We start from the raw sequence: 19,648 nt of genomic DNA on the forward strand, positions 1-19,648 counted from the left end.
CATAAGGAAGTGACTACTGGCTAGCTTGCTCTCTCCTCTCTTGATCTCACCGCATCTCATTCCAGTTACCTCTAACTACCCCTCCATCTTCTCTTCTCCTTGTAACTCAGTGAACCTCTCTGAGTGTCCTCAATGTGGAGAAACTTTTCATCTTTAACCTAGATGTTTTATCATCAGTGCTGTATAGATGGAGAAGTCTAGAGGCTACTGTAAAATAAAACTGAAAACCAGAAGCAGGAAGCTTAAACCCAAAGCCTGAAAACATTAGAGAACTCTTGAACTCAGGGAACATTAAGCAATAGGAGCTCATCAAATGCCTTCATACATACACTGAAACCAAGCTCCACCCAAGGGCCAACAAGTTCCAAAACAAGACATACCACCCAAATCTCCAGCAACACAGGAACACTCCCCTGAGCCTCAGTATACAGGCAGCTCAAAATTATCCCAAAACCTTTGATGTCTCATAACCCATTACGGGTCACTCCACTGCACTCCAGAGAGAAGAAACCCAGCTCCACCCACCAAAACTCCAACACAAGCCTCCCTAACCAGGAAACCTTGACAAGCCACTGATAGAACCCCACCCAAAGTGAGGAAGCTCCATAATAAAGAGAACTCCACAAATTATCAGAATATAAAAAGGCCACCCCAAACGCAGCAATATAACCAAGATGAAGAGACAGAGGAATACTCAGCAGGTAAAGGAACAGGAGAGTTGCTCACCAAACCAAACAAAAGAGGAAGAAGTAGGAAATCTACCGGAGAAGGAATTCCAAATATTGATAGTGAAAATGATCCAAAATCTTGAAATCAAAATGGAAACACAGATAAATAGCCTAGAGACAAGGATTGAGAAGATGCAAGAAAGGTTTAACAAGGACCTAGAAGAAATAAAAAGAGTCAAAATATAATGAATAACACAATAAATGAGATCAGAAACACTCTGGAGGCAACAAATAGTAGAATAACGGAGGCAGAAGATAGGATTAGTGAAATAGAAGATAGAATGGTAGAAATAAATGAATCAGAGAGGAAACAAGAAAAACGAATTAAAAGAAACGAGGACAATCTCAGAGACCTCCAGGACAATATGAAACGCGCCAACATTCGAATTATAGGAGTCCCAGAAGAAGAAGACAGAAAGAAAGATCATGAGAAAATCCTTGAGGAGATAATAGTTGAAAACTTCCCAAAATGGGAAGGAAATAATCACCCAAGTCCAAGAAACACAGAGAGTCCCAAATAGGATAAACCCAAGGCGAAACACCCCAAGACACATATTAATCAAATTAACAAAGATCAAACACAAAGAACAAATATTAAAAGCAGCAAGGGAAAAACAACAAATAACACACAAGGGGATTCCCATAAGGATAACAGCTGATCTGTCAATAGAAACTCTTCAGGCCAGGAGAGAATGGCAAGACATACTTAAAGTGATGAAAGACAATAACCTACAGCCCAGATTACTGTACCCAGCAAGGATCTCATTCAAATACGAAGGAGAAATCAAAAGCTTTACAGACAAGCAAAAGCTGAGAGAATTCAGCACCACCAAACCAGCTCTCCAACAAATTCTAAAGGATATCCTCTAGACAGGAAACACGAAAGGGTGTATAAACCCGAACCCAAAACAATAAAGTAAATGGCAACGGGATCATACTTATCAATAATTACCTTAAACGTAAATGGGTTGAACGCCCCAACCAAAAGACAAAGACTGTAATAATCTAAATGTGAAAATAATTTCAAAAAGAATAGATACGTGTAAATGTGTAATTGAATTGCTTTGTTGTACAAATGAAACTAACACAATATTTTCAATCAACTATGCTCCAATATAAAATAAATTTAAAAAAATATATAGTGTCACCATTAATGACAAGAAGAGCATAAATATAAAATTCACTATTGTATTGTCAGACTTTCTCACGCTGCATTTGAACAGCTACTCAGATTTAGTATTCTGTACCTTTTTATAGAGGAAATTGCAGCTTTATTAAGTATATATAACTTATTTTTTAAGACTTGTTATGATGGAAATACTGTGTGACTTGGAAAGAGTGGAAAAAGGGATTATAATTCTAATTATGTAATATGAGATACTCTTATAGTAATGAAATGAGAATAAGACAGAAGAGGAAATAAAACAAAAAGATATCTGAGTAATGAGAAAAATTTTAGGTTAAACAAGATGAATAACCAAAGTGAGGCAGGAGATTTGGAGTAGGAAAAAGGAAAAGATCTATCAACTGATTGATAAACCAAATGTAGAAATATGAGAGAAGACTTAGCAGTGCCATAGACCAAATTAGCATTCTCCTTATAAAAGGTTCTTTGTAGAGATATTAACGACTTTTAAGTATATTCCTCCATAACCAACTTGTCAGGAAATTCTTTTGATTCCAGTTTCAAAGATATTCTAAAAATATCCAGTACTCTCTATTTCAGTTGGAACCTTCCTAATTTTCAAATCACTATCATGTCTCCCTCAAACCATCAATCCAACCATGAATGATCCTTCTACTACCATTTTATCTATGATGCATTTACCACACAGCAGCCAAAATGATCTTTTAAAAACATAGATCAAATCACGTCACTTCTCTGTTGGAAATCCTCCAACAACTTCCCTCTTGCACATAGAATGATAAATCACATTATAAAAGCAATTGTTTTGGAACCTGTTCTGTTTCTCTCTCATTGAGCTAACTTTGGATCATACTTCCCACCTCTCAATCTGATCCAGCCATCCAAACTAGCCTCTTTTTCTGTTTCTGAAACATTTTTTCCTACTTGAGACCCTTTCTGTCAAATCTCTATAGGAGTAAGTGTCTCATAATAGATGTCAAATTAAATATAAACTCTCTAGTCATTTTCTGACACCTCCACACAGTTCTCATTATATCATTCTATCATTTCTACCTAATACTTGTTGTCTGATACTATTTTGTTTGTTTCTTCATTTGTTTACTATCTTTGTACTGATACTTGGCCTTATTACTTTCAAGTCTATTCCTAGATGTTTCCTTCATGCCGGAGAGTTAGGGAATGAACCTTACAGGCTCAGTTTCCTAGGCATATTGCTGATTTTCGCCATTCACAGGTACTAGCAGGTAACTGAAAGATAAATCACAATATGGAATCAACGTTGCCAGGAGAAATATCAATAACCTCAGATAGGCAGAGGACACTACCCTAATGGCAGAAAGCAAAGAGGAACTACAGAGCCTCTTGATGATGCTGAAACAGGAGAGTGAAAAAGCTGGTTTAAAACTCAACATTCAGGAAACTAAGATCATGGTATCTGGTCCCATCACTTCATGGCAAATAGATGGGGAAACAATGGAAACTGTGAGATTTTATTTTGGGGCTCCAAAATCACTGCAGATATTGACTACAGCCATGAAATTAAAAGACACTTGCTCCGTGGAAGAAAAGCTATGAAAAACTGAGTGAGCATATTAAAAAGCAGAGACATTACTTTCCCAACAAAGGTCTGTCTAGTCAAAGCTGCAGTTTTTCCAGTAGTCATGTATGGATGTGAGATTTGGAATATAAAGAAATTGAGTACCGAAAAATTGATCCTTTCAAACTGTGGTGTCAAGGAAGACTCTTGAGAGTCCCTTGGACTGCAAGGAGATTAAACCAGTCAATCCTGAAGGAAATCAACTCTGAATATTCATTAGAATGACTGATGCTGAAGCTGAAGCTCCAATTCTTTGGCCACTTGATGTGAAGAGCTGATTAATTGGAAAAAAACCCGAATGCTGGGAAAGATTGAAGGCAGGAGGAGAAATGGATGACAGAGGATGATATGGTTAGATAGCATCACTGACTCAATGGACATGAATTTGAGCAAGCTCTGGTAGGCAGTGAAGAACAGGGAACCTGGCATACTATAGTCCATGGGGTTGCAAAGAATTGGACACAACTGAACAACTGAACAGCAAAAATGTAAAGAAAAACAGGTCATTTACTCTTTAAGGGCTCTAGGGAGGTGTACCAGAAAAGCTTTCCAAAGGAGGTGACATCTTCACTATGGTATGAATAATAACTTTTCAAGATAGATGAGAACAACAAGCGAAAATATCAGAATGAGAGTAGAGCATATGCATATGCCCAGAGTTCTAAACCATACAGCATATTCAAGGACAGTTTGTATTGCTGAATGTAAAGTACAAAGTGGGTTGGTTGATAAAGATTACAAAGGATATTGATGAACCTAGAACCTATTAGACAGAGTGAAGTGAGTCAGAAAAAAAAAAGATATATACTACTGTATTCTATGGTATTCTAACACATATATATGGAATCTAGAAAAATGGTACTGAAGAATTTATTTACAGGGCAAAAATGGAGAAACACACATAGAGAATAGACTATGAACATGGGGAGAGGGGAGGAGAGGGTGAGATGTATGGAAAGAGTAACATGGAAACTTATATTACCTTATGTAAAATAGATAGCCAATGGGAATTTGCTGTATGGCTCAGCAAACTCAAACAGGGGTTCTGTATCAACCTAGAGGGGTGCGATGGGGAGGAAGATGGGAGGGAGTTTCAAAAGGGAGGGGATGTATGTATACCTATAGCTGATTCATGTTGAGGTTTGACAGAAAACAGCAAAGTTCTGTAAAGCAGTTATTCTTCAATGAAAATAAATTAATTAAAAAGATTACAAAGAAGATTTCTAAGAGGGAATGGGGTATATTAGCAGTTGATGGGATAGCACCATGATTTACACCTTTCTCCACAAATGCTGAGTAAATTTAAATCAGAAAAAAAAAGTGGAAAATAAATAACAAAATGATTTATCCTAAGTTAACATCTAAACTCCTTTATATAACCTATTACAAGTAAGAAAATACCCAAAGACAGTTCTACAGATAAATCTGCAAATGGTATGGACCTAAAAGAAGCAGAAGATATTAAGAAGAGGTGGCAAGAATACATGGAAGAACTGTACAACAAAGATCTTCACGACCCAGATAATCATGATGATGTGATCACTAATCTAGAGCCAGACATCTTGGAATGTGAAGTCAAGTGGGCCTTAGAAAGCATCACTACGAACAAAGCTAGTGGAGGTGATGGAATTCCAGTTGAGCTGTTTCAAATCCTGAAAGATGATGCTGTGATAGTGCTGCACTCAATATGCCAGCAAATTTGGAAAACTCAGCAGTGGCCACAGGACTGGAAAACGTCAGTTTTCATTCCAATTCCAAAGAAAAGCAATGCAAAAGAATGCTCAAACTACCGCACAATTGCACTCATCTCACATGCTAGTAAAGTAATGCTCAAAATTCTCCAAGCCAGGCTTCAGCAATACGTGAACCGTGAACTCCCTGATGTTCAAGCTGGTTTTAGAAAAGGCAGAAGAATGAAAGATCAAATTGACAACATCCACTGGATCATGGAAAAGCAAGAGAGTTCCAGAAAAACATCTATTTCTGCTTTATTGACTATGCGAAAGCCTTTGACTGTGTGGATCACAATAAACTGTGGAAAATTCTGAAAGAGATAGAAATACCAGACCACCTGACCTGCCTCTTGAGAAATCTGTATGCAGGTCAGGAAGCAACAGTTAGAACTGGACATGGAACAACAGACTGGTTCCAAATAGGAAAAGGAATACATCAAGGCTGTATATTGTCACCCTGCTTATTTAACTTCTATGCAGAGTACATCATGAGAAACGCTGGGCTGGAAGAAACACAAGCTGGAATCAAGATTGCCAGGAGAAATATCAATAACCTCAGATATGCAGATGACACCATTCTTATGGCAGAAAGTGAAGAGGAACTAAAAAGCCTCTTGATGAAAGTGAAAGAGGAGAGTGAAAAAGTTGGCTTAAAGCTCAACATTCAGAAAATGAAAATCATGGCATCTGGTCCCATCACTTCATGGGAAATAGATGGGGAAACGGTGGAAACAGTGTCAGACTATTTTTTTGGGCTCCAAAATTACTGCAGATGGTGACTGCAGCCATGAAATTAAAAGACGCTTACTCCTTGGAAGAAAAGTTATGAGCAACCTAGATAGCATATTCAAAAGCAGAGACATTACTTTGCCAACTAAGGTCCGTCTAGTCAAGGCTATGGTTTTTCCAGTAGTCATGTATGGACGCGAGCGTTGGACTGTGAAGAAGGCTGAGCACCGAAGAATTGATGCTTTTGAACTGTGGTGCTGGAGAAAACTCTTGAGAGTCCCTTGGACTGCAAGGAGATCCAACCAGTCCATTCTGAAGGAGATCAACCCTGGGATTTCTTTGGAAGGAATGATGCTAAAGCTGAAACTCCAGTACTTTGCCCACCTCATGAGAAGAGTTGACTCATTGGAAAAGACCCTGATGCTGGGAGGGATTGGGGGCAGGAGAAGGGGACGACAGAGGATGAGATGGCTGGATGGGATCACTGACTCGATGGATGTGAGTCTGAGTGAACTCTGGGAGTTGGTGATGGACAGGGAGGCCTGGCGTGCTGCAGTTCATGGGATCGCAAAGAGTCGGACACGACTGAGTGACTGAACTGACCTGCATTTTTCTCAAGTAATGAGAAGTCTAGAAATACCTTAAGCATATATTTGTCTTCTCAATAATGCCATTTATGACCAAACCTCTATGTTTCTAAGTCCTTTTTTCTGTATTATTCTTAGTATGTTAATTTTGAGTATTGTGCTGATTGTCTTGTGATGGCAAGATTGCCACTATTAGTCTTGCTCTAGGTATCAATCCTGCTTCTAAAGAAGGAAGAAGGAAAATTGGCAAAGATTTTTCTCTTTTTGAGTTCTTATATTTTTGTCGAGCATGAGAAGTCTTGATCAGCCATTTCATTGGCCAAAAATAGTTGTGCTACACACCTTTGATGGAGAAGGAAACAGCAACCCACTCCAGTGTTCTTGCCTGGAGAATCCCATGGACAGAGGAGCCTGGTTGGCTATAGACCACAGGGTTGCAAGAGTCAGACAAAACCACCAAAACCACCGCACAGCTTTGAAACAGCCAGTCGCTTAGCAAAGTGAAATCAGCATACATAACTGGTTTAAATTAACCATGAGACTTCCTGGGGGTGTCATGAAAATCAAGAAAATCTACCTATGTCCTAAGTAAGGTATGGTTCTGTTTGAGAGGTTAGGACTAACTGTTGAAAGGAAACAGATAAAATCTGCCAGATACACGGGGTATAGAAACGCTTTCTATAACTTACTCTCAATTTTGTTCTCTAATGTCATATATCATCAATCCTTTATTCCTCATCTCACTCCCACCTCAACTTTTCACTTATACACACACACACACACACACACACACACACACACATATACGCAGACTGTTGCCATAGTTGTTTCTTGTTCAAAAACTTTTGTGGTTCCCAAAATCTATCATCACTGTAACCCCTAGGAGTTTTCTATTGTGCATTCCTTACCTAGAAATGGCTTTCTTATTTATTATTTGGCTATATCTGCTCAGTCTTCAGTATTAAGCTAAAATTTCAACCCCTAAACAAGCCTTTATTATGTGCCTTTCTTTCTTCTTTCATAGCAGTCTCCACCCTTATTATATGGTACCACATTTTATTTTATATTTCCTATTTGTCTCCCCTAAATGTCAATGAACTCTGAGAGGAGAGCCTCATATCTTCTTTCAGTATTGTGTTCTCTGCATCTCTTTGTCAGTACCTAACATATCCCAAAGAGTGCAATAACCATAGTCAGCAAGTTTTCTATTTTGTTGGCTCTGCATAGTATTTGAAAAAAAAAAATCCTTTTAAAATATAAATGGCTTTAAGCAAGCATGTACTCACCTATTCATGATCAAGCTTTTGGCCTTGATTATCTATAAGACATTTGAGGTTGTCAGGCCTACAATAAGCAATGAATGTATATTGAATAATTTAATTAATGAAAATTCTTTGCAAGTGTAGATGTTTCTGTCTTGGATTACTAAATAGATAGTAGTAGAATTTACTGAGATTGGAATTTTAGGAAGACAAATGGATCTCAGGAAAGGCAAGTTCAATTTGGAACACTTTGAATTTGTGATCTTGCTGTGAGACACTCAGACACTAAGATCATTACAGAAAGATCAAAATTTGTTAACACTCTCTGGTTACAAGGAGAGATCTTGACTTAGTCATTGAAAGCCTTAATAAAGTTAAAAGACTGAAAAAAAAACAGAGGGTAATTGCAAAGAAGAGAGAATTTAAATGAGAAATTAGTATCAAAATGAGAAATTAATATCAAAGCTACTTTAAAAACCCAATGCTTTTGGAAATTAAATGTCCACTTTTAAATGATGGGTGTATCTAAGCAGCCATTAAAGGAAAATTAGAAAAAATATATGACAGTACAAATGGAAAGATAATTTATCAGAAATTGTTACATGAAGCTAAAGCTGCTCAATGCAATTAAATAAATGTGAAATCTTGAATAATTTATGAAAACAAATAATGGACACAAGCATAAAATTTTGTGAAATTTGAAAAAAAATCTGTACTTTAGCTAATACTGTATCATGTGTTAATTTCTTATTTTTTAAGCCTTTGTCTAGTGTAGTAAAAACTTTGTATGCATATATGTAAATAATATGTATAATATTATATATATATACTAGAAACTGTGAATATTTGCCTAGCTAAAAAAGTATGACATTTTGATTCCACTTGTTTGAATAAGTATGAATAGAATGCTAAATTTCTAACTTATATTCCCTCAAAACTTTGACATAATTCCATTTATTCTGGCATGTAGTATCCCTGCTAAAAGTATAAAAAGCATATTATCTTAGTGATTTTTGAGGTCGTTTTAATGATAGTTATTTTCTACATGTTTAGTAATGTTTTTTCTTCTTTATAGAAATGGTTTGAAGATGTTTTAATTTTTAGGTCATCTTTCATGTTTGGATAGTTTCCACTAGTATAGTGATAATTTTGAAAAAAATATGCACCTGCTTTAGTGATAAATTTCTGCCTCTGTCAGGAAGTTATCTAGATCTTTAAATAAGCCAAAAATCAATAACTGGAAAAAAAACTTAGTTACAAATTCACTGTTTATGTCATTCTCTCAAGATCCCCTGCTGCTTATTTCTTAAATCTTCTTGTTTGACTCAGACACCATCATTTGTTCTTCCTTATCTCTTTAGTTGTTCACATTTTTCTATTTGTATGAAATTATATTAGCTATTTGATTAAAACAGGAAACATTTATATATTTTGAAAACTCACATATCTTCTTTTTCTGACGGTTTTGAGGTTTTAATGTGTTTTTGCAATAATAAGTATAATTTTTTAAAAATATGGTAGTATTTACACATAGGCTAGGTCGATGATTGCTTTTCAAACTACGCTCTTGTATATCACATGCTTTGTGATTTGCTATTTTCAGATTGAAGAGGTATTCAATCATTTATTTCAAAATGTTCTATCAGATTATGCAACCTACTAAACTGTAATGTTTTATTCAACCTGGCAAAACAGATGTATCTTCATTAGTGGCAAAGAAATTGCAGTGAAAATTACAGAGGTTGTATTCTTTTACTGCTTCCCTTGACATAAATATTTTTAATGAAACACTTTCTTTAATTTCAACTCAAATGTTAAAGCAGATCATAAAATAAAAATGTATTTGTTAAAGGTACCCATTTTCTGGATATCATTGCCCTTGGATTCTGCTAAAGAGACTGCTTATTTTATTAACTTCTGCTTTCTCTGTGTTGTTTTTTTACTTTTTTATTTTTGCTTTATAATATGTTAAAGTATAGCTATGGTCCTGGATGAAGGTGCTTGCAGATGCCCAAAGAAGAGTCTTTTTTTTCAAAAGTGGGGAATAAATTAATGGCTTTCACAACTATTTCTGTGATTGAGGAACATAATTGGTGTCCGAAATGTGTTTGCCATTGTATACTTTATAAATATTATTTTGTATCATTAGTATGACATATAAGGAAGCTGAGGCTTAGAGAGATTATTATTTTCTCAAAGCCATAAAGCTGGAAAAGGGAAGAGTTAGGATTTGAAAAATCTGCAGTTTAAACTGTTAATGTCAACTCTTAACTGCCTCCCCCAGTGTATTAATTGGAGAAAAAAAATGGAATTGTTAATCTTTGGTGAGGGGTAAGGTAGAAACTTCAGAGACCATCACTGCCAGTCTTTGGTATAGGCATAGCAACAAAACACTTAAGTGTTTATTATAACAAATTGTCTATATAGTTTTCTATAATCAAAAGAAACAAGCTAAAACACTTGTTACTTAAACAAGATGCAATATATGGTTTTTAGTAAGAACAGCCTGGTTAAACTAGAATATTATAATCATCTGTAACAAATACAGTGCCCTTGATGGAATCTTTAATTTAGTTTATTAATTTAGTTTGTTAAGTTCTGGGGGCCAGACTTCTGTGAGCCAGATCTTGTACTAAAGTCACTTTTTTAATGTTTTACCATCGTTAATTTCTAACTGCTACACTGCAGATGGTGACTGCAGCCATGAAATTAAAAGAAACTTGCTCCTTGGAAGAAAAGTTATGACCAACCTAGACCACATATTAAAAAGCAGGGACATTATTTTGCCAACAAAGTCCATCTAGTCAAAGCTATCGTTTTTCCAGTAGTGGTGTATGGATGTGAAAGTTGAACTATAAAGAAAGCTGAGCACTGAAAAATTGATGCTTTTGGACTGTGGGGTTGGAGAAGACTCTTAAGAGTCCCTTGGACTGTAAGGAGATCCAGCTGTTCCATCCTAAAGGAAATCAGTCCTGTATATTCATTGGAAGGATAGATGCTGAAACTGACACTCCAGTGCTTTGGCCACCTGATGCAAAGAACTGACTCATTTGAGAATACCCTGATGTTGGGATAAGATTGAAGGTGGGAGGAGAAGGTGACGGCAGTTGGATGGCATCACCGACTCAATGGACATGAGTTTGAGTAAACTCTGGGAGTTGGTGATGGACAGGGAGGCCTGGCGTGCTGCAGTTCATGGGGTCACAAAGAGTCAAACATGATTAAGCAACTGAACTGAACCTCCCTAGTATAGATCACACCATATCATCTCCCTGAGAACCATGATTACTCCAACATGCTGTTATCAAATTCCTACTTCTGCCTTTTTCTTCTGAACATTTATTCTGCAACCAGAGACGATTTTGTCACTTTAAAACATTAAATTTCATAATGCCATTCCTTTGGTTCATAGTCCTATAACTACTCCTCAATTCTCCCAGAGTAAAAGTTACAACTCTTACTATGGTGTGCTGATTTATAAATGATCTGCCCTCAGTCTCTTTTTTTTCTTCCTTCATTTCATATCCCTGTCCTCTTAATTTGTGTACTCTAATCACATTATATTCTTTTTTTGATCACATTACATTATTTTTCGTCCCTGGAATACAATAAATGTGTCATGTGTAAGAGTTCAGTACATAACTGCCATTTCCTTCTCCAGAATTATAAGCAATTTAAGTAGCCATGACGGAAAATATTAACCAATGCATGCGAGCTAGGTTGCTTCAGTTGTGTCTGACTCTTTGCGACCCTGTGGTCTGTAGCCTGCCAGGCTCCTCTGTCCACGGGATTCTCCAGGCAAGAATACTGGAGTGGGTTGCATGCCCTCCTCCAGGGGATCCTCCCAACCAGGGATCTAACCCTCTTATGTCTCCTTCATTGGCAGGCGAGTTCTTTACCACTAGCACCATCTGGGAAGCCCTACCCAAGGATAGTTTTGTCCAATTATAGGAATACAGTATCTCTGGACTTGGACATTTTGGACAAATCTGCATTAAAATGTATATTAAAGATAAACATTTCACTTTATATGAACTATATATATACACACACACACACACACATGTGTATATATATACCATATACATATACATGCATATATATTTACAAATATATTTATTATTACAAATATATATGTACAGATATTACAAATATATTTACATATACATTTACATATATTTATATACATACATATATGTATGAGAGTCGGACACAATTGAAGTGACTTAGCAGCAGCAGCAGCAGCATATATATGTATATATATATACAGCCAGTAGACCAGGTTTAGCCTGCAGGATGGACACAGTTGCCAACCCTTGACCTAAACTACTTGAGTTACAGTTCTACTAGCCTACTTTTCTCTGATTAATCTTCCTTTTAAACTGCCCTCCACACTGTTCCAGAGATCTCTTTTAGCAACACAAATGTGATCATGAAATCCCCCTGCATGATAAGTTCAGGAAGTTGAACAGGAGCTGTTCAGGCACTGCCTGTGTGAGAGGGTACAGATAATGTTCTCCAGGCACAGAGGGCAGGGAGAATAGTGCAGACAGAAAACAGCATGGCATGTGCAAAAACTGTCAGCTGCTATAGGTGCTGATGACATGTGGCATTGTGTTAGAGATGAGGTGGAGAAGCTGCCAGTGACTTATTGCTAGAAGAAATTTAAGCCATTTTAAGAAAATAGAATTTGTTATTTTTTCCCGCTGGTAAGTTACTGTTTAAAATTTTAGGGGGAAAATACATGGTCAGTTTATTTAAAAAAAAAAAAAAAAACAAACATATACACACATGGATGGGCAAATACCTGTAAGTATTTGCAAGTATTACAAGTAAATACCTATGTAAATATCTGCTAAAGAAGTACTGTCATGTGGTATGAACACAAGCAGTGGAATTCAAGGTTAGAAGTCTACTCTTTGCTTCACATTTACCACGTATTTCAGATGGGAAATTTAGTCAGTTTAGCTTTGGCTTCTACAACTAAGAAGATAATTAAACTTGATGAGAGCTTTCTACAGTTCCTACCAATATCAGCATGTTGTTGATTTACAGTAGATTCATATTTATGATTTTATTATATGTTTGTATAAGTCATATTTTGGTTCCCCCAAAGAATATTTTTTGTCACTGTGGGACATTTTTCACCTACTCAATATAGCCAGTAGAACTGGAACCTAATCGTTATGTTATATGCTTCTAATACTGTTTTTTTAATCCTTTGCTCTATTTTAGCCTTGGATCAACTGTGCAGTTCTCTTGTGATGAAGATTATGTCCTACAGGGTGCTAAGAGCATCACCTGCCAACGGATAGCTGAAGTTTTTGCTGCTTGGAGTGATCACAGGCCTGTGTGTAAAGGTAATGAAGTCTTTAAAATAAAAATGCTTTCTTAACATATTTTTGGAGAAGGCAATGGCACCCCACTCCAGTACTCTTGCCTGGAAAATGCCATGGACGGAGGAGCCTGTTGGGCTACAGTCCCTGGGGTTGCTAGGAGTCGGACACGACTGAGTGACTTCACTTTCAATTTTCACTTTTATGCATTGGAGAAAGAAATGGCAACCCACTCCAGTGTTCTTGCCTGGAGAATCCCAGGGACGAGGGAGCCTGGTGGGCTGCCGTCTATGGGGTCGCACAGAGTTGGACACAACTGAAGCGACCTAGCAGCAGCAGCAACGTATTTTAATAGTGTGAATTCATTCCAGTGAGTATAAATTTCAGTTGAAACTGAATTGTAATGTAGGAAACATTTAGCTCATGTATTTGACAATATTATTGAAAATATGTAATAGGCAAACCACTGTGTCAAATCCCAAGCAGTTTGCAGTCTAATAATCATACGGTAACAAGCTGGAACATTAAAATATGTAATACAGGCAATGATAACTCTTTTTACCTTTTTTAAAATTATAACTCACCCTGTATAGGCATTAATGTAGATAAGGAATTTTAGATAATAATTGCACCTCCATTTGTATGCTCTGCCATTTTAATTGCTTAAATGTACAGTAGTCATGATGTCAGTGGCAGTGGAGGTAGAACACTTGTTCTATAATTAGTTAATTTAAACTAAGACAAATCAATGAATTCTCTGGGTTTTCATATTACCAGTAACTGCACATAAGATTTACTTATACTGCCTTTTTAAGAATTATTTTCATATAAATTAAATGAAGCCCTTTTATTCTAAACTTTATTTAGCTACATTTGAAAATGAACACCTGATTCTGGCTTACTGGTGCTCTTGTTGCTTGTTTGTTGCTGTTGTAATTTTTAATAATGGCATCTCTGCATATTGCAGTGTCTTAGTACTCAAAGTTCCATTAGCACTTCCTCTCCCTGAGGGAACATTTTCACCCAGTTGCCCTACCCTCTAGAGTCCTCTCAGACAGATTCTGGTGAATAGAGAAAAGATAAATTTGAGAGCTATTGTAAGAGGAAAAAGACAAAGTTTTTGACAACTAGCTGGATATGGAAGGAGAAAGCGGTAAGAAGTTGTTAAAAATGATGAGACTATTAGACTAACGTGTATGAGAGTAAAAAAAAAAAGTCATGCTCTTCGTAAGTATAAAAAAACTGAATAGTGAAATTATATAGGCAGTTTCATCATAGGCTTAATTTTTTAGGCACTTACTATGCATCAGGCACTGTGCTAACCACTGCATATACTCTGACTCATTTAAATCCTGTAAACAAACCAATGGAGTAAGCATTATTATCTCCATTTTAGAAATGAGTGTTGTGAGACACAGAGATATCCAGTCACTCTCCCAAGCTCAAATGTTTAGAAAATGACAAAGTCTTTAAGAATGATGTCATAGTTTGTGGAGAGAAGTCCAATTTCAGATCACTAGAGAGGGAATAGAAAATAGTAAAGTGGAAGCAAACAGTTATATTCTACTCCCTTGGCATTGATAACCCGAAGTAAGAAGAAGAGAGAGCCTAGATTTTTCTGGGGTTCAAGTAATTTTATTTATTTGTTTATTCCTTACCTTTCTCATTATCAAAGGCTTACAAAATTCCATATAGTGAAATAACATTAAAATATTATTTCAGAGATAATGAAATAGTATTTAATTATTACTATTGAATAATAATGTGAAACAGAGATAATGAGAAAATAAGATAAAATATGATCCTAAGGGAAGTTACATGATCCTAAACAAAAGCTTATTTGTACAAGTTGGTAAAAAGCATTTAAAAAATTATTGAAATATAGTTGATTTACAATGCTGTGTTAGTTTAAGGTGTACAGTAAAGTGATTCAGATATACATATAAATATTTATTATTTTTTACATTGTCTTTCATTATAAAATGTTACAAGATATTGAGTATAATCCCTGTTCTATACAGTAGGTCATTGTTGGTTATCTATTTTATATACAGTAGTATATATATTTTAATCTCAACTCCTAATTTATCTTTCTCCCCAGACCCATTTTGGTAACTATATTTGTTTGCTTTCTGTCTATGAGTCTATTGCTGTTTTCTAAACAACTTAATCTGTATCTGTTTTTTAGATTCCACATTTAAATGTGGAATACAGTGTTTGTCTTTGTCTGATTTTCTTAACGTAGTAAGATGATCTCTAGGTTCATGTATGTTGCTGCAAATGACATTATTTCATTCTTTTTTATGGTTGAGCAATATTCCATTGTATGTATATATCATATTTCTTTATCCTTTCATCTGTAAATAGACACTTAGGTTGCTTCCATGTCCTGACTGTTGTAAATAGTCCTGTTATGAACTTTGGGATGTATGTTCAAATTCTGTTTTTCTCCAGATAGATGCCCAGAACTAGGATTTTAGGATCATATGGCAACTCTATTTTTATACCTTTGAAGGAAGTGCCCTACTGTTCTCCATAGTGGCTGTGGAAACTTACATTCTCACCAACAGTGTAGTGGGGGTTCTTTTCTCCACACTCTCTCCAGCATTTATTATTTATAGACTTTTTGATGATGGCTGTTCTGACTGGTATGAGGTAATACATTATTGAAGTTTTGACTTGAATTTCTCTAATAATTAGTGATGTTGGGCATTTTTCATGTGCCTGCTGGTCATCTGTATCTTCTTTGGTGAAGTGTCTTTTTAGATCTTCTGCCCATGTTTTGGTTGGGTTGTTTGTCTTTTTGATATTGAGCTATATGAACTGTTCGCATATTTTGGATATTAATCTGTTGCTGGTTGCATTGTTTGCAGATGTTTTCTCCCAGGTATAGGTTGTCTTTTTTTTTATGTTTTCCTTTGTTGTGCAAAAGCTTTTAAGTTTTAAGAAAAAAAATTAAGAATGGTTTACACGTTAAATATGACAGCTGCTAAAGAAATATAAAAAATGTAAAGTTTACATGAAAGCCACTGTCTATGAAATATAACAATGATACCACAAAATCAAACTTATTCCTGGCTTCGAGATATGAAATATTTTGCTTTGCTTTTTATAAAGTGGACACTTAGTAAATAAATATTGTGGTAATTACTCTCACCAATGTCCCAACAATAAAAGAATAGTAAGCTGTTTAAAGTTGATTTCTTATGATATTCTCCACTCAAGATACAGTTATAAGGGACAAAAGTGAAAATTGAGGATTCAAGGTAGTGGTGTCCACACATCCAGTTTTACATAAATTGGATGTGTGCATTTCTTTTATGGAAAGAAAGAATGGGAAAGTAGAGGACAGATTAAAGAAAAAGATTAATGCAGGAACAAACTCTCACATAGAAACAGAAATTATAGCCAGATCATGTGATTTAAGGTTTAGAGTGAGATTGATATTATAAACCATCTTTTTCATTCAAGACTCTCACTTCAATAAAAATAATGATTCATATTTATTATGATGGTAAATTGCTCAGAGGCAAAACTAGTATTATATTAGTTTGTTATTTTTTATAAACCCTGTAGTAGAAAGAAAAGTTCTGTATTAACTTAAATTTTAAGAAATGTTTCTTGAATATTAATGTATGCATATTTTCTTTGGTTCTAAGATACATGATTGATATATTTATGTGAATGTAAATACACATGCACAAACATCTGTGTATGTATATATATATATATATATATATATATAGAGAGAGAGAGATACATATATATTTTCACTCAATAGTCATCAGTCATTAGTTGGAAGGTATAATATTTGTATGTTCAAAATTCATTTATTATTATTATTTCATCTTAATATTGCATTTCCTACAGATATTAATCATTTATACACAACTTTACTCATTGCATGCAGGGCACATATGTGTATGGTTTATTGAAAAAAAAATTTGCTGGTAGAAGTTACTGGCTGTAGTGTTGAAACAGTAATGGAGGAAACATGCTGAAATAGTAATTAAAGTTTTAAAATGACTACTCACTGTGAGTCTGAATGAAGAACAGTTTTCAAGTCTCATGGGTGCTTGGACAGAATAAATATGCTTTTTTCCAGATAGCAGCATCAATAACAGTATCAGTGCACTGCACCTTTGAGAAGTCATTAATATAGCTGCTGTCTATGTATTGCATGGTTGAGCAATCAAGAAATTGTGCTTTTAAAGGGACTTAAATTCACACAAACAGCAAATTATGAATCAAAAGAAAAAGAACAATTCAAAAATTAATGTTAATAGATTTTACACAACCTCAGACAATAATTTTTATTCCCTAAATGGAATATGCATATGAGATATTTGACAATTTACTGTTATGGAAATGATTGTCCTTTGTTGGAAATGCAATAGATACCCAAATGCTAGAGCTTATGCAAATAAGATTTATGTGTTGAATGGAACATATATAGAAAATTTATTTTGGACTTACATGTTGTTCAAAGAAACATTTGAGAATTGGCAATGTTACCTGGGAAACATTTAAGAGAGTTAATCTTGATAGATTGGGGAAAACTTTTTTGACTGATTTTCAGTCAATATTTATTTGCCCCAAATAATGATTTTCTTTTTTCTCTTAAGGCACAGTGGTATGGGCCATTCTTGAGAATAATGGAAGAAGTGATTAAGACAAGATTAGAAAAGAAAGCCAAAAGTGGGGGAGGGAAAATATTTTAAACAGTAGAGTGAAAACCAAGGAGTCATCTTTTAATTTCTTTATTCAATCAATCATCCAGTTATATGTTTATTCACTTATTAACATACTGATTAATTTCTTTTGGATTCCACAAGCATTAATGAATGTAGGTATGTAGGTATATAGAATGTAGGTATGTCATAGTAAACAGTACATGAGATACAAGGTATGTAAATTTTTTATATTATTTTGTATTGATTTGCAAGGTATAAATACCTCATAGATATACTTACAAGGTATACCTTATAGGTATAATACATAGTAGACTGTTTTGCGTACAAGAGAGGTAAAATCCTCTGCAAAATTCAGATGAGAGGAGGATTATTTCCATATTTGGAGATAGTCAGGCATTGAAAGCAAGGAAATACCATAAGGACAGACCATGTGATTATTTTCTATTTCAACATATAGTTTCACTCCCTGACCTCTAAGAAGAAGAGAGGGGCTGAAGATTAAATCAGTGATGTATAGCCAGTGATTTAATTAATCATGTATATGCAATGAAGCCCGCATAAAACCACAAAGGACAGGGTCCAGAGAACTTCTAAGTTGGTGAACACTTGGAGATTTGAGGAGAGTAATATACCTGGAGATGATATGAATGTTTCAAACACCATTCCCAAGCCTTGCCTTGTGCATTTATTTTGTCTAGCCATTCCTGAGTTACTTCTTTTCATAATAAATTAGTAATCTAGTAAGTAAAATATTTCTCTGAGTTCTGTGAGCTGCTCTAGCAAATTAATCAAACCCCAAAATAGGATGATCTTGGGACTCTCTGACTTATAGCCAGTCAATTAGAAGTATAGGTAATAAACATGTCTGGTGATTGGTATCTGAAGTCCAAGAAGAAGGCTGTGGGAATCTCTAGTTTGTAGCTGATTGGTAGTAGTGTAGGTAACAACATGGCTTGAGAATGGCATCTGAAGTGGAGGGGTGGTAGGGAGTTGGGGACAGTATTCTAGATTGAATATTAACCTGTGGAATCGATACTATCTCCAAGATAGTGTCAGAATTGTGTTGACTTGTAATGCACCTGACTGGTGTCTCCATGCCTTGTGTTATGGGGGAAGCTCCACCCCCAAGACACACTGGAATTGGGTCTGTGAATCTAATTTATTTAGTCACTTCTTATCTGAAGTATTGGCTCAGATGGTAAAGTGTCTGCCTACAATACTGGAGACCCGGGTTTGATCCCTGGGTCTGGAAGATCCCCTGGAGAAGGAAATGGCAACCCACTCCAGTACTCTTGCCTGGAGAATCCTATGGATGGAGGAGCCTGGTGGGCTACAGTCCATGGGCTCACAAAAAGTTGGACAGGACTGAGCGACTTCACTTTTACTTTATTTGAAGTATCTCTGAAAGTACCATTAAACCTCCACTACCAGTGTCACTGTTCCATAATTCCATTACCACATCTGTCTCACACCTTTTAATTTCGACTACAATTTATCATACATATTGCTGGCATTCTAATCCCTTCCTAAACTTACTTTTGTTATACATGAAGAATGTTCAAAGGCTACATATTATTTCTTAACTTCATACTGTAAACCAGTGAAATGAAATAATCAAGAATATGAATTCAGGTAACACACTATTCCAGTTTAAATCCCTGACCTTCTACTTAAATAATCTTCCTTCTTTATAATTACCAGATTTATTGTCTGTAAAAGGAGCGTTATAGTTTATCAGTGTCTACTTCATAGGGAGTTGAGAATTTGTATGAGCATAAAATGAGGTAAACTATATGAAAGCATTTAGTGCCTGGGCTGAATGAAATGCAAGCCTC

General features: G+C 35.5%; 1 protein-coding gene across 2 annotated transcripts in view; it reads left to right on the forward strand.

Moving 5' to 3' along the window:
- Positions 1-19,648, forward strand: part of CSMD3 (CUB and Sushi multiple domains 3) — a 1,392,034-nt gene that overhangs the window by 609,597 nt on the left and 762,789 nt on the right. For both annotated transcript variants that reach the window (XM_060393469.1, XM_027973090.3), the window contains one exon: positions 13,019-13,143. In XM_060393469.1, coding sequence (XP_060249452.1) covers positions 13,019-13,143 — 125 coding nt within the window. The remainder of the gene's footprint in view (positions 1-13,018; positions 13,144-19,648) is intronic.

This window comes from Ovis aries, chromosome 9 (assembly GCF_016772045.2).
Source record: "Ovis aries strain OAR_USU_Benz2616 breed Rambouillet chromosome 9, ARS-UI_Ramb_v3.0, whole genome shotgun sequence".
In the NCBI taxonomy this organism is placed as follows: Eukaryota; Metazoa; Chordata; class Mammalia; order Artiodactyla; family Bovidae; genus Ovis; species Ovis aries.